The sequence below is a fragment of the Haemorhous mexicanus genome, chromosome 2, assembly GCF_027477595.1.
Source record: "Haemorhous mexicanus isolate bHaeMex1 chromosome 2, bHaeMex1.pri, whole genome shotgun sequence".
In the NCBI taxonomy this organism is placed as follows: Eukaryota; Metazoa; Chordata; class Aves; order Passeriformes; family Fringillidae; genus Haemorhous; species Haemorhous mexicanus.
The window spans coordinates 79,803,221-79,826,149 of NC_082342.1; the positions used below are offsets into that span (position 1 = coordinate 79,803,221).

At 36.5% G+C, this 22,929-nt stretch overlaps 1 protein-coding gene across 2 annotated transcripts in view; it reads left to right on the plus strand.

The window, feature by feature from the left end:
- GPC5 (glypican 5) overlaps positions 1–22,929 on the plus strand; it is a 323,760-nt gene that overhangs the window by 83,395 nt on the left and 217,436 nt on the right. For both annotated transcript variants that reach the window (XM_059839213.1, XM_059839214.1), the window contains exon 3: positions 8,324–9,018. In XM_059839213.1, coding sequence (XP_059695196.1) covers positions 8,324–9,018 — 695 coding nt within the window. The remainder of the gene's footprint in view (positions 1–8,323; positions 9,019–22,929) is intronic.

The following is a 22,929-nucleotide window of genomic DNA, read 5'->3' on the forward strand; positions in this document are numbered from 1 at the left end:
TGCTTTTTGTATCACCTGTGTTAAGCAGAATTTTGCACATATCACTAATCACTAACAGTGATAAGGTCACTAATCCCCAATACACCAGAGCTATACAGAGGGACATGCAGTTTTTCTTCTTGATATCCACTGCTTACAGAGGAACACAGAACTAACTACAGTGCAGTATAGATGCAGTCCTAAAATTCATTGTTCCTGAATCTTCCATGAAAAACATGGATGTTTGTTTAAGAAATGCAGACTTTTTTTCATATTTTTTCTTTTTTTTTCCCCTCAGTAAATTTCAAGTTGAGCAAAGTAAATTGAAAGATAATAAATGAAAGATAATAAATGCATCTAATCCCTTACCAAGCTGTCTGGAGGATCTTTGAAACCCATTACATGTATTCATATGTCAACTAAACAATCTTCCTAAATTCTTTTCACTGACTGGTCTGATAATTTTTAGTGTGGAATTCCTCAGACTATCAGATGCAGGAATTCATCAAATCTCAATCAACACTTAGAAAAAAACTGTGAGATTAAATATGCAGTGATACAAAATGAATATATTTACTTGTTTGATGTGCAAGAAATGTTGATCTTGGTGTTGCACGTGCTAGAACCTGATTAACATTTCACTTTAATTTGTATAAACCCCCCCTGCCCCCAGCTTACTGAAGATGAGTGAGTATTGTCACCAGAAAACTGGGAAAATTGGAAAAAATAAATAGAAAGTCAGGTTTTAAACTTTTAAACAGAAAGACAAAAGCTTCATCTGATGTCAGTCATCATCGTAGCTTTAGGGAAATCTTCCTGAGGTTGTTCTTTCTTTTCAAGTGTAATTTCTCTGTGACTCCCAAATAATTCATTCCTATAAAGGTAACATGTATAGACATATTGCTCCACCAGCTCCCTGGAACCAACCATATATTTCATTCTAAGAAAAGCAGATTACAGGTGTGAAGAGGGGAAAAAGATTTGCATGAATACACAAGAAGTTTGTAATTTATCTACCATTAAGATCACTTTATAGATGCATGAGCATCTCAGCTCTTTATTTGCATAAATTGCAATACTGAATTATGTTTAAGGACACTTCCCTTAAAACCAGTTCCCTACAAAAATCTTAGGGCTTCAGTGTCACATCCCTTTATAGTAAAAGTGAGAGGAACAAACAGTTCCAGTGAGCACTTCATCTCAGTCTAAAGTAGTCAGAAAGATGAATCATGCCTTAGAAGTGCTTCTTGACTCACATATATACAGTTTGAAAATTATATGAAATGAATTTATCCTTCTAATCTGTTAATTTTCTGGCCTTCCTATCTCAACGTCATCCTGGTATAAATTCTGAATAATACCATTTTCATACATCTGAGATGACTTGCTATCCTTATTTTTTACGGCAAATGTGTAAAAATGGTTATCTAAAATCAGTATCAATTTAATGTCCTTTTGCAAACCATGCACAGCAGTTTACATCAAAATATTTTCAAACAATTTTACCAGTTTTAAAGCTCTGATTCCCTGGAGTGCCCTGCTTGCAACTCTGAGCATATTTTGTTCCACGGCAGTAAGCAATCTATTCAGAATTTAGAAATATTTCCTCTGGAAAAGTATTGCTTGGAGAGCGATGCAAAATCAGAGAGAACTTAAGCAGAATTCAAGAGAAATAAAAAATGGCTTGGTCGAGCTCTGTTAATTGCTAGTTATTTCTTCTCCTGGCACCATAGAAAACAATCTGCTCACGTTGCTTCCAAAATGACAAGATGAATGGTTCCATAGTCATCACTATTAAAGGGTAACACCAGACTGAAAAGAAAAGGAAAGAACAGTTTTGAGAGAAAAGTGGAATCACTGCTTATAACTAGATGAAATGATGACCTTGCATTATTCATTCATTCTTTCATTCATAAGACAGACATTCAATATTAAAATATGATCTGTTGAGGTAAGATGAAATACTTTACATTCTAGTTATGACTTAGGAGTATGTTAAATAGCTAATTCAAAGGCTAGATATTTTAAAATTAACAGCAGCAAGTTTCTCAGAAAAGTTCAAAAATAATCTTCTGAATCAATTGTGATGATTTACATTAAGTCACAAAAATTAATAACTCCACAGAACTGGATAAAAAATAAATGTATTCCAACTTTTTATTGAGAAACAAAAACCAAAATTTAAAAAAAAAAAAAAAACAAACCTACAAAACGCCCCCTAGAAACCAAAACAAAAAACCCCTAACAAACAAAAACCAAAACAAAAAACCCCTAACAAACAAAAAGCCACAAAAACCCCCAAGCAAATGACAAGATTTGGATAATCATGTCAAATCACCAGAACTTGAGAAGTCTTTCATTGCAGGGCTGTTTCTCACATGCATAGCTAAGAAGATGGAGAAGGAAAGGAAAACACCTAAATTTGTTGATTTAGAAAGCAAACTCTACATAGCAAAATAGTTTGTGTCTGGTTTAGTCAGCAAAAATTAACACTGCGTGATGATATTGAGTTGATTATAAAACAAGAATGAGAAGTACACTTGCCAATTCAGACTAATGAAAAGATGTAGCACGAAAATGAGTGAAATTCATCTTGGCTTTGGAAATTTCTCTAAATTCTATGTATTGGTTAACTTGGGAATGAGTTTCTTATGAGTCCTCACAATTTCTTTGGAAGGAAAAAAGAAGAACACACCTTACATATGGTGAGACAATTTACTATTTCATTTCAAAGTGCCACATTTCTTTTAACTGTAAATAATGCTTATAGCCTGAATTATGTATGATTATATATGATTGCTAATTCCTGTTAATATTCCAACTAAAGCTGTCCTATGCCAACTTCCTTATGTCCTGATGCCCAAAAAAAAAAGCACCCCAACACAAGCCCCGTCTAAAGAAAAAAATACAGAATGACTAAACCAAACTCCAAATCACAGGATATGTCGGAACCTACTTGAGTATATGAATAATATGCCACTGAACACAGAACAACTTAGGCAATGGTCAACCAATTCTAATTCAAGTTTGTTGAATGTTTGTATTTTTCTCAAAGACAACTAAATTAAATTCGAGACCAGACAAGACCCAGCAAACTCTGAAGTCTGTTATGAGTACTTTGTGCTATAAAAGCCTGAGGTGCTTCACTATCCTTTGGCAACACAAAGTTGGTTATGCTACAGGTTTCATCTGTTATACGTGTTTTCTTACTGACTTCATTGGTGAGTCTGCAGTCTGTGAAATGGATTAATTTGAAATATGTGTTAATGAGGAGCAGTTTCAGTGAGTCCCAAATCTATTTGACTGGCACTTACCCTATTGATCTCTCTCCCATATAACTTTCACAGGTAATGCCCTAATGAGTTCATTCTTTATAATTCATTTATAAGTCTTGAAGACATGATTCTTCCAGCTCATTTTTCTGATACGGTAAATGATTCAGGGATTTTGCATTATATCTGTCACTTGCTAAATAGGAATAACTACACTGAATTTCCTACTTATCCATAGTTCTCTGTTTGATGTATTTAAAAAAAAAGATAGAAATAATGTAATGCTGTGTGGATTAATTTCTTCTCCACTATTTTTTTTCATAACTTTTGAATGCCTTTTGCTTACCTGGCTGTAACTTGTACCTGAGACATTCATTGTGACTCTAGATGCATGGGAGGTACATTTGATTGTTATATAAATCTTTAGAAGAAGGAGTATGATGCTCATGGTTTATTTGTGCTACCCATAAACAGAAGGAAAATCTACAAGATCACCAAACATCAATGGCAGCTGGCAATACTTTCCCATAGAATTTTTTCAAATCATAATAAATATATAACATTGCTAGGTTTTCCCGGTTGCTTAGATTTAGTTATTGATTCCTGTATATTATGGGCTGACCGTTCAGATAGTCCAGGCTCATCAATTTTGGATCTCCTCTGGACTGTGAAAGGTAGTCTTGCTAAATACAATGTCATAAATCAAGGATGGATTTTAAGCTGTCTGGTTATAATTTATTGACTTCTATATGTTACCCTAAATATGAATTAATTTATAATATGTAATTTAGGCTGGTGAATTATTACCAAATTATAAGACTTCACAACTAGTTGGACCACTACTAATACTGGATTTTTAATTTGTGAGACTTTGTCTGCATTAAGTACCATATGTGTTTCCAAAGGTAGTGCTAAGCATTTAGAACCATGCAGTGTCTCATTTAGGAGACTTATAGAACATTTGTGTAAAGAAAGGGTAAAATTAAAAAAAAATGTAGTTGTTTTACAACAGCATGGTTCCATAGAAATGTATTTCAAATTAATTTTTTAGGGTACCTTTAGTATAAAGACACTTTGCCAAAACTATTACAGATGAGTATTGCAGGGCTGGTTTAAAACCTAATCCAAATTCTATTTCATACTGTGCAGTATTTCCATTAAATCTGATTAATGTCCAGGAATAAAAAACTGGACTTGTTCTCTTTGTTCTAGTAAACAAGTCATGTGTATACTTCTGATTTTTATTTTAAACCCATTTATCCACTGGTCTAATTGATACCTTGGAACTTCTTTGTAATTTAGAACTTCCCATGGCTCTAAGGACCTGAAAGGCTAAAGGAAGAGAGCAAACCCTTTAAAGCAATGATCTGATAGTTATTTTTACATCACTTTGTAATCACTTTGTTAAATACACTATTATCAAAAAACAATATTTATATGTACTATATGAAGCATCAGCTGAAAAAATGCTACACATGAAACAAACAAGTTCTCATTTACAAATTTCCTAGCCTCGTGTTTTGTTCTTAGTAAAATCAGGAAGAGAAATACTACTGTTCTTTAAAAAAAATTAATTAGTTAAATATTGACAACTCAAATTTGATTTAGGAATGTACAAACAACAGTTTTAATTGTCACCAAAGAAAAATGAAATTGACATGTAATCTGTGGAAAAACTAGACATTATTAATAGTAGGGTTGCACAAAGTATCTATAGGATATTGTATAGCAGTTAATATGAAGATCTCATAAATTATGGAGATAAGAGACACTGACCTTGAAGATTAAAAAATCATTTGATAACAATAGAAAGAGCTGTTCTAGCTCATCTTGGTTATACTGAAAATGTATTTTATGTTTATTACATTTAGACTGATTGAGAACTCATCACTTCTTTTATGTTGCTGAGTAATTAATGCTGATTATGTTGGTTTCAGCCCATAGATTTAAAAGATAAACTGATTGCTACAGTTTGCAGTATTGAACCAGTATAACTTGACTTGTCACTAAGGTTTCAGAATGTGCTGTAAATGACATAGATTGCCATTGTAAGGTATTCATAGGAGCTGTTCAATATTAAAAGTAAACATAGATGTGATTTGCTGTCAGCAAATTTGCTGACAGCAAAAAAAAATCCATGAAATAGCCATGGTTGTAAAGTAGAAAATGTGCCAGTAGAAAAAAAAACTTATTAACAAATTCTGTAAGAAATCATAAAGTGACAATTAAACAACGTGATGCAGAATTGGTAACACAAGTGGCCAGTATCATCACATTCTATTTAGAAAGGCAGAAATAGTCAGTAAATTATGTAGTTGATTATTGTACTCCTTCATCTGGGGGTTGCTGAGGCACCAGCAATATAGTTCAGTATTGAAGATTTGTTATTGTTTAGACCACATTGCAAAATCTATCGCTTGTCCACATGCAGCATTTATTCTTTCAACTAATATTTGTGCACTTGGTAATAGGATACTGCAGCCATGGATTGTAACAGACATTTAGATCGCAGACTTTATGGTTTCCATCTAGGAAAAGTAATAATAAAAAAAGCTCTCATATTCTTCACATTTTATTATTTTAAGCCATCTAAATCAAGAATCAATTTTAGTTAATTTTTTTTGTCTTTCCTCTTCTGGTCTGCTCCAGGATTTTATATGAAGGGTTGTCAAGTCTGTGATAACTAGATACCTAGAATTTAGTTCAGTGGTCTCAGAACAGCCATCCAGTACCATTTTAAATGCAAAATGTTTATAAAGAGCATACAGATATGGCACAAGACCTGCAGAACACACATGTCGTTTTGGACAGGCAAATAAAAAATAGCATCTACCATTGAAAATACTATCAAACACTCTTAGGTGACTAAATAAAGTTTCTTTAGTAAAGTTTCTAAAGTTTCTTTGCATTCCTTATTTCCCCCAGTAAAAATGAGATGTATTATAGTTAGATATTTAATAATTTAGGGCTGTAATTTATTTTCCCATGTTCCTGCGCCTCCATGGGAGCTGGGTGTCCAAACTGCCTGTAGAGCTGGTGGAGATCTCATCCTTGGTTCAGGTGCCTTAAAGAGGGCATCTTGATCAATTTAATCTGCCCTGTCTGATTTGTTATGCTTCATTGTCTGCTCCAGAAGGAAATGGGTCTCCCGTAGCTCAGGGATGAGGTGTGAGGGGCTGCAGGAGGTGTTGGGAGCTGCAGAGCTGGCACTTCTGCATGTTAACTCACAGGATAAACCCAAGAGGCTTTTCTGTGTTGAATAGGTCTCCATTGGTGGGAACATAGCTCTATGAAGGGTACTGACTTTAGGAGTATGACTTCTGAAACAAATTAATCTCTTTGATTTTTGATATTATGATATTTGGCATCTATGAATGATTATAGTGAAATTCACTTAAGGAGAATTTCACATATGTATATGACAAAGCAATAAAAAAACCCCAAAAGAACCACACAAGTGAGATGCACTTTCTGACTCTTTACTGTGAGCTGTCAACACTTTTTTCTTACTTGTGTGAATGCTGGAAGAATAGAAAAGAGAACAGCAAATTCAATTTAAGAATGGTGTGAAATACAAAACTAAGACTTACAGATAGAAGAGGAATTTTTGTGCTTTAGAAGCATGTATCTCTTTTTTATTGGAGGCAGGACAGACTGAATACAAAGTGTATGTGATCATTTCACAAAGCATGCAATTTCAAAATCACTGCAGTCAGCAAGAATCCTTTCACTAACCTGAACTGAACCAACTTTTATCATAATATAAGGCACTTGTGTCTAGGCATTTTTTAAATATGTGGTAGCCAGTCTTGTCTTTTTTACATTTATTCTGGTTTTTCTACTATGCCTTTCAGTCAGTGACTGACCAGCAGACTTCAGATGCTTCAGAAATTGCTTGACATGGTTTCACACTATTTGACTCTGCCTGTACTTAACATCACTGTTTGGACAGTATTAACTGCACTTCATGCTTTTCCTTTCTTTATTCTTACAGTCCTATTTAAAAATGATTGTGAAAAAATAAATACATGAAAACTTGTAAAACTTGAAATAAAAGTTCCTGAGTTGTAGCCATTCAGTATATAAAATGGGTTAGTATTTGTAGTATGTCTTTCTGTGTTTCTTTTCTCAACTCTAAGCCAAGTTTCTTTTTGATCCATATATTGCTTCATTGCCTTCTCTGAAGTGCAGCCTTCTCAGGCAGATCTAGGGAATTCCTCAATGTAAACACTCTTTTTCTGTTTTGAAAGTTAATGTTTTTTCTTACTTGCAAATCACAGATCAAGTCAGAAGGGGATATTTTTCCAGTATACTTAAACTGCTTTTTTAAACACTACTCAGTGTATTTAAGGATTACCACCTAAAGTGTGAAATGCAAGTTTGTCCATTCAGGCTTTATTCATTACCCAGTTCTTGAGGCTCAGCAAGGGATTATCCATGAGTTCCTGAGGAAAGCAGTTCTTGACCATACCAATTGCCAGACCAAAGAGCACTGTTTAAAATCATGTTCTCCTGTGTTTTTGGAACATCTGCTTCCTCTGGAAGACACAAAATAAAAACTGAGTTATTAAGTTGTAATAGAATTAAAGAATTGTAGAATTGACGAGTTGTTTATATTGTTTAGTATTAATTTTGCTCATCCATTTAGGATGGTAAGAGGAATGGCTTGGAGTTACTGAGAGCATTCAGCTGTTTATTGCAACTTGCAGAATGAGTCATGAGATGAGAGAGCTCACGTGTTTATATACATAGACAGATACAATAGGACTTTGCTGTATTTTGTAACTTAACGCAGTTTACAATTATTTCCTGTTATATTTTTTTTAGGTTGTGTTTAATGTAACCTGCAAAATAAATATGGATTATTAATTGTGTTGTAACATTACATGTAAGGTGCTTCCCTCTATAGAATAGAAAGTTGTCATCGTTTGTGAGAAGTTTGTCTCCTCAAAAATTCTAACACAAAAATTAATTTGGGATATAGATAAGTTGTCCTAATAGTTTTATATTCTTACTCAAATTTCTTTTTTTTAAACCTTAAAAATAATGATTGATTGATTGATTTATTGCAGAAACCTTTGAAATGCTCATCAGAGTGGCTGAGAATTACACCAGCACACTTTTCTGCAATGCTTACAGAAACATGGCTGCTGAGGCTGCTGTGCACGTGCAGGAGTTTTTCACAGATGTTGGGCTCTTCTTATTTGGCACAGATGCCAGCACAGAGGAATTTGTGAACAGATTTTTTGACACCCTCTTTCCAGTAGTCTACAACCATGTGATTAACCCTGGTCCGACTGACATCTCGTTGGAGTACGCGGAGTGCCTCCGAGCGGCGAGAAGAGACATCAGGCCCTTTGGCAACGTTCCCAAAAAGGCCCTGGGACAGATGGGAAGATCACTCTTACCCAGCCGGACTTTCCTGCAGGCTCTGAATTTGGGGGTTGAAGTGATCAATGCGACAGATCACCTGCACTTCTCCAGAGACTGCAGCAGAGCTTTGCTGAGAATGCAGTACTGCCCCCACTGCCAGGGGCTGATGCTGAGCAAGCCCTGCATGGGCTACTGCCTCAACATCATCCGGGGCTGCCTGGCTGCCATAGCAGAAGTTGATCTCCACTGGCAGAGGTACATCCAGGCCCTGGAGGAGTTCTCAGGAGCCCTAAGTGGAGCACACAGCATCGAGCACGTGCTCCTGAACTTCCATTCCCTTGTCCACGACGCTCTGGTACAGGCTCGGATCAATGGGCCAGAGTTATCTGCGCAGGTAAGACGCTGGTTTTAGCCACACTCAGGGCAAACATGAAAGTAGGAAAGGTATCACTGGTAGCTGTTATTTGTTTGGCCATTTTTGTGGTGAGGTACACATTTGTATCTGAGTTCAGCCTTATTTGATTAAGCAGTTTCTGGGAGCACAAAAGATATTTTCATGAACATAAGAAAATTGTTTGGTTGTTATCTTATGTGCATGTTATGATAAATGTAAACAATCCTTCTTTTAGATACCAGTGGCCTGCCTTAAAGAACCTATGACTTTGCATATATTATTTCCATAATTTTGGAAATTGGTATGTTTCAGAGGAAGCAGCTCAGTTCATTTGTAACATTAAATAAGTCCTTTCTTACGAAGAGAAAAACAAAAAGTTGTGTGAGAGCTCTGTTAGCTGTGAATGTGTGAAGAATTTTAGCATACTGCTATGGAAAGTGGATACTATATAACTACACTTTAAGGAAAAAAGCTCGTATATATGGTAATTTATGAGGGTAACTACCAAAATCCAAATTTTTCCTGTATTATATTTAATCCACATTTGTTCTCTGTATTATTACATGCAGACTTCACTGAGAGTGTAATATTCTGTATTAAGTACTGGATTGGATAGCTTGGTTTGGGGAGCTGCCTTTAGTTTTATAGTACACCCTAAAGTGGCTGTCTGGGTGTCCCTGTGCTGTGACATCAGCTGAGGTGCAGGAGCACTTCTAGGACTGCCTCAAAACGTGATTAGCTGAAGTTAAAGCTGTGCCTTCTGCTCAGCAGCTGACATGACATCTGACAATAAACAGCTTGGCCTAATATCAGAAATAGCGGTTTCTTCATTTCTTACAAAGACCAAGAGTCTGATAAAATGGGTTCTTTATCCTGCTGTAATCCATGAATAACAGGGTTCATTTCTACAGATTTCCCACTATATCTGCTTTATACCAGCCAGCTTGATGAGCCATAATATCCTCCTGCTCAGCTTCCTTGAGAAAAGCTGTAATTTTTTTGTAAAAGGGTTTTTTGCTAACATTTTTACTCAAAAGTGGTTCACTGATGTCTCTCTAATTCACAAGTTATTTCACATCTACAGTTGCCTTTTAGGCAAATAACCTGTTGCTCCTTTGATTTCTGTGGGGTCTTCTTTGTCTCCCATTTCCAGGAACGAGCTAGAACAAGCAAGTAAAGTTCAAGGGAAGGACAGGTGTTGCCTACTTCATTCTGTGTCATTTAATTTGAAAAGTTTTAGACTTGGATTTTCAACAGTGAATTATCATTGGCTCAGACTTAAAAATCTCTCAGCACACTCATGTTTTCAAAATGAAAGTTTTTACAGTCCAAAATAGTATATTTCACTGAATTTTAGTAAAAAAATTAAATGGGTCAAGAGCCCTCCACTTAGTGTGTTTGCTTAATAAAAATTCATATTAATCCAAACTAAAGTCCTTTATTTTGATATTCCTGAAAACTCCATGCCTTCCTTCTCCCCATCCTCTATTCACTGTAAGGAATACTAAAATTTCTTATGTAATGATATTTGTTGCTGATGTGCTCGTTCCAAGATCATGTTTTTACTAATGCTACATTAAAATCATCTGTGATTTTAATGTGATGTGTGTATAGAAGCATTTCCCTGCTTCGAAACCCACATACTTCATTTTTGATTCCAGCTGCACCAGACCTAGACATCTCTTTCACCTAATTTCTCTGTCATAATTGACCAGTCCTTTCTCTCTTTGATCACTAATTTGGTCAAGTAAGACTATAATGCGATGATCCCTTGAAACATGAGGATCTAGTCAGTATATTTCATATTTTCCCATATATTAGGTGTCAAGACCAAATTCTGACATGTAATAAATATAGTATTTCAGCTTTAAGAGGCAGAGGACGGGAATTTCGTTGAAATTGGCTCATTAATATTTATTTTATCTTCAGAGTGACTCATGAACTGTTTCAGGTTTTGATAAGCAATTAATACATCAGTGACTCTAACAGACAGGGAAAAGATGATTATGAGCAAGCAAATAATGGTTTGCTTAGGCACGCAGCAGTCTGCAGTTTTAAAAGAGAATTTCATTACTTTTTGTGAGTTTTAGAGAAGTGAACAGAGAAAAAAATTTGAATGTTTGGAAGCATCATATATAATTATGCAAGTGTCAATGTGAGAATCTATAGAGTATCCTGTTTAATGATACGTGTAGCTGTGTAGTCTTTTTATTCATTCATGGCTATGTTTGTGTAAATAGCCATATGTAAATGATTTTTTTCTAACACTTTGCGGGAGTATTTAAATCTGATGTATATTCATGCTCTAAGCTCTGTGTGGTGTGGAAAGAACACTAATGCCTATATAGCATGGCTTCCTTTTACACAACTCTTTTTTTCTAGTAATTTACAGCTTGTTCAATTTTCTGCTCGGGTCTGCAGAGCTGTGCCAACTCTGTGTCCATCTGGAATTTATCTTTCACTTTCTTGTTACTGTTTCAAAATCACCTTTAATTCTGCCTCCCACACCTCTGCTGGCTGACAAATAAATGCAGCACCTGTTAATCATCTCAATACCTGTGCATTATTTGATGCTGTTCTGTAGTGGAGATGTGTGGGCTGTGCAACTATTCGTGTATTTCTGTATTTTCACACCTACATATTGCCATATATGTAATGCCACTTCTGTTCCTGAAGTCTGTATATGTCCATATATTGCTCAGTGCATAGTGTACCCTATGCTTTTTAGCTGGAACAAAATTTTTTAGCAAACATCTGTGTGAATGCTCGTGCAGATATAGTGTAATAGAGGTTTAAGAGCTGCACCATACAAAACAGGAACAGTTGCATTATTAGGATAATCTGAAGAAGAGGTTATGTAATTCTTGTAGTTCTTACACTCTGGATAACTGCTAAAAGTGCCCATTGTTACAGAGCACCTTGCAGACTCATCCTGTGCTTCTTTTGTGCTCAGCCTGAGTTGGCACATGCTGGTCTCTGAGCTTATGTATAGCCAAGGAAATCCCTGTGGAGGGCACTGTACAACCTGATGAATGCACCAGAACTTTATGGCACATTTAAGCCTTACACGCATGTCAAAAACCCCAAACCAAACCTAAATACCACAACAAACCAAAAACCAAGCAAACAAAAAAAAAATCTGTGGAAATTTTTTTACAAGTTATAATAAATTGTTTCATGTCACCCCCATTCTGTTATTGAAACCACTGACAATGTTAGGACAGAAGGACAAAGATATTTCAGCAAGATTTACAAAGTTTTGGTGTGTATGGAGCCTGCTATCCCCAGCATAGGAGCATTTTCCCACTCCCTTTATGTATGGATTAATGTCACCACCCCAGGCCATGGAAGACACACTCCAGTGTCACTTACAATGGGATTCAACAGCAGTTTAATCCAGTGTCACCCTGGATTGCCCAAGTCCTGCTCTTGCACCGTCCTCAGCTCTCTGCTCCCACCCTTTTGCTTCTGTGCCTGCTGCCCTGGCAGCTGAAAGTCATGCTGGTTGAGGGAGTGTCTGGACTCTTAAAGTTTCCTTTTGCTGTTTGAGGACTTGTGCTGCCACGCATTGGGTAACCTACAAGGGAGAGGTTCATTGGAGTGGAACAAACAGAGGACCTGAGAGGAGTGGAAATGGGTATGAGGTCAGGCAAAAAATGAAGGAAAAGGGGAAAGGAAAAGGAGAAAAGAGAAAGCTAAAGTTCACAGGGCTTTGTAGTTAAATCTTCCCTGCAAAATTTGCGTATGAATTTTGTTCTTGATTCCCAAAAGATCAATGGTGTCTGAGTTTAATATTGAATAAAAAGAGATGAAAAAGAATATTGATTAGTCGTTCATTGGCTATTCTGAGCAGTGATGATTTTGGGATCTGAAGGAAAACGAAGTATGTGACCATGATACTAAAAGATACATATGCATATAAAAATGTGGGAATCCGAAACAGGAAAAAAGATCACAAAAATTCTGGCATTTCCTTATTTTGAATGTGAGGAATCTGTGCAACAGGTTTGGTAAAATTCTCGTATGTGTTTTTTATATATAATATAAGCCTAGAAGAATTCAGAATGGGATTTTCAAAAGTGCTGTCTTCCCTATGTTCTAAGAAATTTCCAAACAGTTGGAGACAACAAAAATTCCAATATATCCAAATATTGTGGAAGCTCTCAATACGTTCTTCACAGTCTAATCCTGAAAGAATATCTAAGTTATGTGTCTTCTAAAAAATAGGCATAATTATATTCTATTAAGAGAGACTTTTGTCTTGTTTTTTTTTTTAAATCAGCTGTCTAATATTGAAAAGAAAGCAGGATCTTTCTTGGGGCATAAAATGCTAGCAGAAAAAAGAATTTAATAGACTTTATTTTGAGCCTTATATGAGACAGGAAAATACAGGTCAGTCAGCCTTACCTCCATCCCTGGAAAGGTGATGGAGTAACTAATCCTAGAAACTATATTCCAAACAAATGGGGAAAAAGTTGATTGGGAGTAATGGTTAACCTACTTGACATCCTTAATAGGACAGCCAGATTGATAGGGTATGGGCAGGGCATTGGATAATTTACCAAAGCCTTTGAGTCTGTCTTCTACAACATCCTTAAGTATAAACTGTCAAAATGCACAGTGAGGAAGACTGAAAAATGGATGGGTGGCTGGGCCCAAAGGATTGTCACCAGTAGCACAAAGTACAGCTGGAGGCAAGTCATTAGTGGTCTGATCCCCAGGGGCTGATACTGGGGCAGATACTCTTTAATGTCTTCATTAATGGACAGGGTGATGGAACAGTTTTCCCTCAGCAAGCTGCAGATGGAACAAAACTGGGAGGAGTAGCTAATATACCAAGTGGTTGTTCCATTCAGAGGAACAGCCTAAAGAATTGACCTGAGGGGAATCTGATGAAGTTCAACAAAAGGTAAAGTCTTGTACCTGGGGAGTAATAATCCCATGCATCAACAGCTGCTGGAGTCTGACTGACTGGAAAGCAGCTTTGGAAGAAAGGCCAGGAGGCTCCTAGAGGACACCAAGCTGAACATGAGAAATGCACCTTGAAAGAGGGCTAGCAACCTCTTGGGTTTCATTAGGAAAAGTGCTGCCAGCAGTTTGAGGGAGGTGATCCATCCCTTCTCAGCACTGCTGAGACCACAGCTGAGGTGCTCTGTCCAGTTCTGGGCCGCCCAGTATGAGAAAGTTACGGAGTGACTGAAGTGAGGTCAGCTGCAAAGATGAATGTGAGACTGGAGCATCTTCCATACATGGGTAGGCTGAGAGATATATAGAGATAGAGATATATATATATATGTGTGTGTGTATATATATATATATATATATATATATATATATATATATATACACACATACACACACACATATATATGTATAAAAGTATTCCATATGTGGGGCTGTTGAGCCTGGAGATGAAGAGGCTCAGGGGGGATCTTATGAATGTGGATAAATACGTGGTAAAAGCCACTAAAGAGGAAAAAGACAAGCTTTTTTCAGCCTTGCTCACTGGCTGGACAAGAGGCAATGGGCAGCAATCATAATCCATGAAATTGCATGGAATGGGTTGTCCAGAGAGGTTTTGGAGTTTACAGCTTTGGAAATAGTCAAAACCCAATTTGTATGAACCTGGACAACCAGCTGTATCTGACCCTGATTGAATAGGGATGTTAGACTATACGACCTCAAAAAGTCCCTCCTAAATAAATCTGATTCTGTGAAATGGTTTAGAGGTTGGGTGCATCAGGGGAATAATATTCTTACTGAGGAGCCAACCATCTTTTACTCAGTAGCTGTGGTGGGATAGGACCTGCATGAAGGATCATGGACAGGGCAGGAACATATCCTGTTCATGGTGTGTTTATAGTGCAGGATGTGGGCACTGGCTTCATCTTGTGGCTGGTGAACACTGCCGTGCAAGCATGTTTCTAAAACTGAATCTTCACAAGTCTGTACTGTCTATTTATTTCACAGATCTTTGGTCAAAGCAAAAGAATGAGTTACTTTTTATACAGTCTCTAAGCATGGATAAAATTCCCCACAACAGGATGATAAAATTTGAGACTAATGGAGTGATAGCCTGGAGGTTCTCAAAGGAAGTGGTAGCCAAGCTGCCACTCAACAGCAGTACTTTGGTTCTCAAGAGAAGTGGAGGTATTGGTGATAAGCTATGGAGGAAAAATGATCTTTGGTTTAGAGCTTGGACACATACTACCTGAATTTGACATTGTGGGAAAATTAATTACATTGTTCCTGTCACCAAACTATCTATATGGACTTAGCCTCATACTTCTTTAACTTTGAGCAAGTATGTGTTCCCATTAACAATTTGTAAAACACAACCCCCAATTGAGCCACTTGCCATAAATTTCTTTCATACTTAAAAAAAAGACCAAAAACCCCCAAACCCCTATCATTTTCAGCAAAGCCAATTTTGGAATAAATTTGTGGAATTCTGCCTGATGCTTTTGGCATATGACTGTGCCATCATAACTTTGCTGAATTTAAATTACTTGATACATTGATGAATTTAAATTACTTCACAAGATCAATAGAAACTGATTTGTGAAAACTGCTGAACAGTAATTGGATTTAAAGTCTAATACAATTGTGTTAGAAAAGAAGATTCCTGCTTCTGCTAACACAGAATTAAGACCATCACCTTCCCTTTTTCTCCATTCAGATATTTATCCAGCCATAGCTGTGAAAAACTGTACTGCTTGTATGATACAGTTTGGCATATTTTTTATACGTCTGTCATTTTTTTAATGTAACATGAAGTAAGTCTATTGCACTCGCGATCTCCATCAACTTCAGATTCTTCAGGTGGTGTATTTCACTTTCCCACTGTTTCATCATGGAAAAGCTCCTTGCGTCTATCAAAAAGTTTTCTTCTGAAGCTAAGCTGGGTTTTTTTCATCAGAAAAGAGAATGGAGAACTTTGAAAACAAAGCAAAAATCACCAAATCAAGTGTTTATGGCTTGTTTCTAACTAATGAGAAGTTGTTTTCATTAAATAGTAGACTTTATTCCTACCTGAACATACTTAGCAATTGGACAGCTCTTTCTATCTTTATTTGTTTGATCCATCCTTACTCTATATTTCAGCAGCTTGCATTTACTGAGGTCTGAAGTATTACTGTTATTTCTGGCATTTATACCACACATTATATATTACTATGCTGATTTTTTTGTTACTGAAGTCAGTGTTTATCGAATAACAAGAAGATACCTGCTACAACATTTAACATAAAAATCGTGGCAATCATAAGTCAGAGCATTTTGGGTGTTGGAATGGCAGTTGTATGCCTAATGTTGCTGGATTATCCTCAAAACTGGTATCTTTTTACAGTGCAGTTGTTCTACTTTTTTCTAATGTGTAGAAACAGGGCCTGAAATCATTCACAGAATATTGGCAGAGGCAATAATACATGCATAGTTATGTGCACATTGTGGAAAAAATGGGTGTTAGGGTTATGATCTGCTTCTTTGATATATGCAGGTACCGTACTCAAATGCAAATTGGAAAGACAAAATATTTACACATTGCTGGACATACACTTGATAATATCCTGGTTGTCTTTTATTTTAAGGTTTATGATACACTGGGAGATGTTTGGGAAATACTGGAAGCACTTGTTTCCATCAAGAATTTTTTAAACATAATAGCAGAACATGAAACCATGAAACCACAAAACCACGACTGTCTAAACAAAATCAGTTGCTATGTTCCTTAGCTTCTCAGAATTTAAATATATGGTATCTCATCTTTTGGTCCCACTTTCAAGGTTCATCCTTTTCTATGCCTCTTCTTTTTTTCCAATTTCCTTTTTTTAAATGGAAATGACAGAGGACATACTTCTCACCTTCAGTGAGAAGACATTCAAATCCAGTGTCAAGTTCATGTCTCACACTTTTCTGAAAAGTGTTTTTTTAAAATTAATTTGCTGAATTGCCCAGATTCCTCCCCCGTGCCTCCCGCAGTGGAGTTACTTGTATGGGCTGCAGTTGCACTGGCAACAATCCCCAGTCTCTGAGCCCCCTGCAGTGCCTGGGGGACTGAGGGGTAGTGGAAGAGGGAAGTTGAGGAATGAGACTTACCTTGAGATGAAGGAGAGAGAAAAGATAGGCAAAGAGTGTCTCTAGCCTGAACTTTATTTCCCACCATTGTAATATCTTTTTAATTTGCAATATATTAATTAGTCTTCCCCAAACTGAGGCTGTTTTGACCATGGCGTTACCTGGTGAGTGATGTCCTTGTCTTAATCTCAACCCACTAGCTTTTTCTTCTTATTTCTCTCTCCTTATTCTTTAGAGGAGGGGGACTGAGAGAGCAGCTGGGTGGGCCTTTGGCTTTTAGCCTAGTCCAACCCACTGCAGTTACCAACACACATGCATGGCTTTGGCAAGCAGTGCTGAGTAGTGCAGGTTTACATGAGCTATGTTCAATCTAGACTGCCAAGTAAATAATGTAGGAGCATATCATGGCGTGCATTATGCATTCATATTTAATGTGTTTTGAATGAGCCCGCTTCACAATTTGAAATTATTGAAACTTGTTTTATTTTGCTGCATTTTTTTTTTAAAGATTGAGATCTGGTATGTCAGGAAAGCATAGGATCTTTAATATACCTTCCCTATCTTTTTTAGTAACAGAAGATTAGGCAAAATTTGGGTAAAATGCACAGATCTGAAATGGCTTTTCGCTTTCCACTGACTGCATGGAGACTCAGAGGTCTGAAAAATGCAGTGTGAGAAGTCTGGGCTGCCATCATGGTCTGGGTTTAGGTGATATGGTAGATATCTAAGTCTGCGTTGGCATGATGGCAGGTTTGCCTTAATGTGCCTACTGGGCACTTGGACTGAAGGTGAGAATGATTCTCTAAGAGACTGAAAGTACTGCAATCTGATTCTTCATATTTGCAAAAAGAGAAGGAAAGGAGGCTTTTCACTCCTTCTCCAAAGCGGAGTGGAAGGCATGAACAGTGTAAAGAAGAACCCTAAGAATCCTTTCTGTAAGCTGTGTATGTGTTTTTTCTCTGCTCTTCATTTTTTATTGTAAAACAGAGTAACTTTATGAAGAGAGAGGTACTGAGCTAAGCAGACTTCTGGTATCTCAGCTGGCTTTAAATCGCTCCCAATTCTTTGTAAGGGAAAAACTTTTCAGGGCAAATCCAGGGATTTTGAAACAAATGAGCTTTCTGGACTGTTTTGGTACCTGACATCATACGAACATGTATGAATAAATGACTGTCTTTTACATTACAAAAGATCTTCAAGGAAAACTGGTTTTCCCAGGTACAAAGAAGAGAGTGAGGAGTCACTGAAACACGTAATATACAGCTACAGGAAGCAGAAACATTGGTCTTGTAAGCCGCAGTTTGGAATGGGGAAAAAACACGTAGGTTCTCTGAAATACTAACTAGATAGTGGGTTTTTCCCTGGTTTTTTTTCTGACTTTTTTGATTCTTATTATCATGAAAAGAAAGAGTTATTGACAGTCTAATGCTAAATGAAATAATGTATTATGACTGTTATTTAAGTGAACATGATTTTATTAGCTTACATACTTTTGTTTTGGAGTTTTGCTAACAAAAGTGCTCTGCTCTGTTCACAATTTTGGAACACAAATTGCAGTCTGCAATAAAGTGTAAACATGTGCAGATATGCTGATGCAGCCAGCTTGGTTTGCTTTCAATAATTCTTTATGTATTGTAAATTGAAATGTATTTTTTGGTTTAAGTGAGGTATGTGCCTGATAAAGGCACCCAGTTCTGCTTTCATTGACAATCGCACTTCTACTGAATCTCTTTTGGTTTACACAGGTGACCCTGGATAATTTTCGACCTAGATTTAAAGAACAATTCTGCCTGTATCCTACAAGACAGCACAATGTTAGCACTGTGTGTCAGAGCTGTTTTTGCTGGGCACACAGAAATATGGAGTAATAAAGTATATTTGAACCACAAGAAAGCACAAATAAATCAGTCAAACTACACACAAGCAGCTGATCTTTGGGAAGGGCTACTGTCAGTTTTATATAATTGTTCTTTGGGAGCAAAACCACAGAGTGTTTTCACTGAACATGAATGGAACACCTTGGCATCCACTGAAGCAGACTTGGATCAGGAGAGCTGGCAGCCTCTCATAAGAAGCAGTTTTTGTTGAGCTGCCTTTGAAGAGTTTGAACTGGCAGCACTGTGTTCTGGCTACAGGGTAACTTGGCTGAGAACATTTGGATTTCCCCTGACATTAAGTCATTTAAAGTAAAAAAAAAAAAAAAAAATTCCCTTCCATCTCCATTCAGGAGGAGAAACTATTTTTACTGCCAGACTTGCTGAGTGTTAGTCTCTCATGAATGGAGCAACAGAATTAAAACCATTTACAATTTTAGTGATTAAAGACCAGAAGACACAAATTAAAAGTATATTAAGTAGCTTATATTTAATGGGCTCTTAGATTTCATTTTGCAATCCCCAACATGCAAAATTATGAAGGAAAGCAGAGATAATTAAACATTGATAAGATATGAGCACAGAGCTCTCAAGAACTTGGACAGGATTACTGATTTTGATAAATGTAGTAGGAGGAGGAGGATATGCTTCTCAGTTATGTGAAAGTTGGGGACTGTGACTCCTAGAATCCAACAGCTTGAACAGCAGTCTTTTATAAAACCATATGAAAAAAATTCTGATTATAAAAAGCTGGTTTAAAAACTCTTTGCATTTTTGTCTCTTTCCTTGGTCTTGACTGAAGATTTTGTAGACTCACAGAATGGTTTGCATTGCGAGGGACTTTAAAGATCAACTAGTTCCACCCCCCTGCTATGGACAGGGATTCTTTCCACCAGACAAGATGTTGAAGGTCCCATCCAGCCTGGCATTGGATATTTCCCGGGATGGGGCATTTCTCCATGGTAGTGGTGCTGCATAGTGCCAAACCAAGTGGAATTTCTATTTCAGTATCTCCAAGTTGTGCTTCAGTTTATATCTCACAGAAAATTACTTTCCTTTTATTTCCAACATGTAATCCTTCGATTTTTTTCCCCTGAGGAGGCTACCATTGCCTTGCTGGTGGGTGTGCATTCTGTACACCTGCAGTTTACATTTATTTTTCCTCAATATCACCTGCTTGGGTGTGAGACAAACTTTTATATTTCAAAAGTTTTATTTGAATTGGATTTGTCCTTTTTGAACTTGAAACCACTTGCAATTCCATCTCTGTTGAAAAATTATAGCTGCACATTTTTGTGTATCACCTGAAATTTCAATTTCAATTTTGAATAAAATTTCTTGAAAAATAAGCTGGCAAGTCTATTTGAGATTTGTCTTGCAAGGGATTCTAAATTGTTTAGTAATTTTAGCAGGTATTATTCTAAGTGTCTAATTCTCTAGGCTTTTGTTCACAATGTTTTCCTACTCACTTGTCATGGTCTTCTCCAAATTCTGTAAAATGCTTAAGCGTAGGTATGAATCTTGTAATTTGCCACTGTAACTTCAGAACTTGCTTATTTTCCTATGTCTGAGACATATTGTTAGAGTCAAGCAGTCACAGAATAAGAAGACAAAATTTGGAAAGAAAGCAAAGAAAATAATACAGAATTTCTTCATGGTTTTCCTGAGTTTCCAACCTGGTACTCCACCAGCCTCTCCTCACATTAATGGTTGCATATTAACATTTTTCCTGTTCTGAAGGAAAAGCAGATGTTTGTTACCTCATGCTTGCTCTCCTTGTTTTCAAAACCTTGGATTTTGTCTCGATAGGGAATACTTTAATCTCCTATGCTGTGTGCACCCTCTCATATATCAAAATGCATTTTTCTTTGAAACAGAAGTTTGAGGTTAAATGAGCAATTGTTCCAAGCAAAAAGAAAAACAACCCTAAAACCCCCCAAACCAATAGAAGGCTGCTGAAGTGCTTGGGAACACTGAAATACTGATGCTCCCTCTTGTGGTTTAGTTGCAATAGAACAAACCAGGGAATCTGTAACAGTTAATGCATTATTTTCCTTGAACAAAATCTTTGGTATTTTTGATTAGTAATCTGGTGCTGGAAATGCTGGCAACTCATCAAGAATCTGTTTCTAGAAGAAAGTATTCCTTTTCTATTTCTAGGAAGGAAAATAAAATTAACCACAATTTTATTTGTAACAAATGGGATTCCAAGCAGCATGATATTTCATTCTAGCTTTATTTTAGTGTTTTTAGATTTCAGCTGTCCATTTGCTCACGAGTGTTTGAGGGGATTTAACTGTAAGGAATATGGCAAGTTTGTGATCTGACAGCTAGAATTGAAAGCCACCAGACTAATCACTAGCTAAAACATGCATTAAATAAAATCATATTATGGCATGTCTAGTCCCTTAGACTGTGCTGTGCATCTTGGAACAGGAGAGAAGACACCTCTCTGGGTACAAAACCTCTTGGTCTTTTACTCAGATCTGGCTGGGTGTCGGAACCAGGAGTCTGAAAACTGGCCTTTCCTTTATTTAAAGAGTTCCTTTAACTCTTTCATGGTTTTTTTGGTAAATTTATCAAACACTGTAGGTTTTTGATACATGTATGTATATATCTCTAGGATTTCCTGTAAATGTGTTAGGTGTTTGATCCAGTCTCACAAACCTTCAGGGCGTCAGTGTAGCCATAGTCCATGCAGGCATTTAAAACTTGAGTCTGCTGAGACTTGATAAATCTAGTTTGAAGCCATCACTAATAGAAGGCTGCATCACAGGACTGTGCATTGTTTGCTTCAGTCATTTGATGCAAAATAATTTCGGTAGAAATGCTGAGGTCAGAAAAAACAATTTGTGTAGTAGGAAAAAAGAGTAGAAGGCACAAGCCAAAACCGAAACAAAGAGTGTGACACATTTCTCATATTGTGTGTCTGAACTTAGAGGACAGTGTCTGACCATTATTGCTGTGATGCTCCCCTCATTGTGCAGCCCTCTTTAAATACAAAGGTTTATAATGCTGCAGTATTCCAAACTGTCAGTAATCATAAGTAAGCATTCTAAGGAATTGCACCAAGGAAAATCAAACTGCCATAAAGTTCATGTGTGGCACTAATTGCAATTTAACTGCATGGTTATTACAAGAGCTTTTAATTAACTCAGTCATCATACTGTGGCATACAAATTGTGTGTAATAACAGCATGCTGACTATAATGACAATAGGTTTGTCTGAACTGTGAAAATCAGGAGTTTTATAATTTTCGGAGGTTTCTTTTTATGCCATTAAATATTGTGTGGTATTTAAGAACACTTCAAAAAAAGAAAAAAAAGAAAAGAGAGAAAAAATCCTAGAAAGTTGCTGAGGCTTGACTGTTTTAAAATTTTGTGGAAGCCTTTAAATTTTCCTGAAATCCAGTGAGAGGTATCTCACTGAATTATTTTTCTGATGATTTTTTAGTTTCACTTTTCTATTTTCATCCCCTTTGAGAATAATTTTTCACACTGTCTTGTTTTTGAAGCCAAGAAAAATGCTCAGTTTATGGATACATTCAGAGGAAATCCCATTTCAATGACACTCGAAGATAGAATAGATTCTGATCAGATATTGCTGCAAACTGGTCATTTATTAATTCAGTGGGATAGTGAAAGCATTGCTCTTCTCTCAAAGTTATGATTCCAGTCTCTCAAGACTGGCAATAATAGCACTGAATGATTTCTCAATTGCAATGTTAATTTTGTTGTCCAAAGACTAAAAATAAGGAAACAATGTAGCTAATGGATATAGCTGAAGTCCTTCAGAAAACACAAGAAATACAACGAGGTGGAGTTATGCTTAGCACATGTACTTCTTCCTGTAGATATAAAGAAAGCATTAAAAAATAAATATAAACCAGAAATTATTACGGGAACTGTATTTATCTGTTTTTTAGACTGTCATCAGCCCTGTACTGGGAAATTAAATACT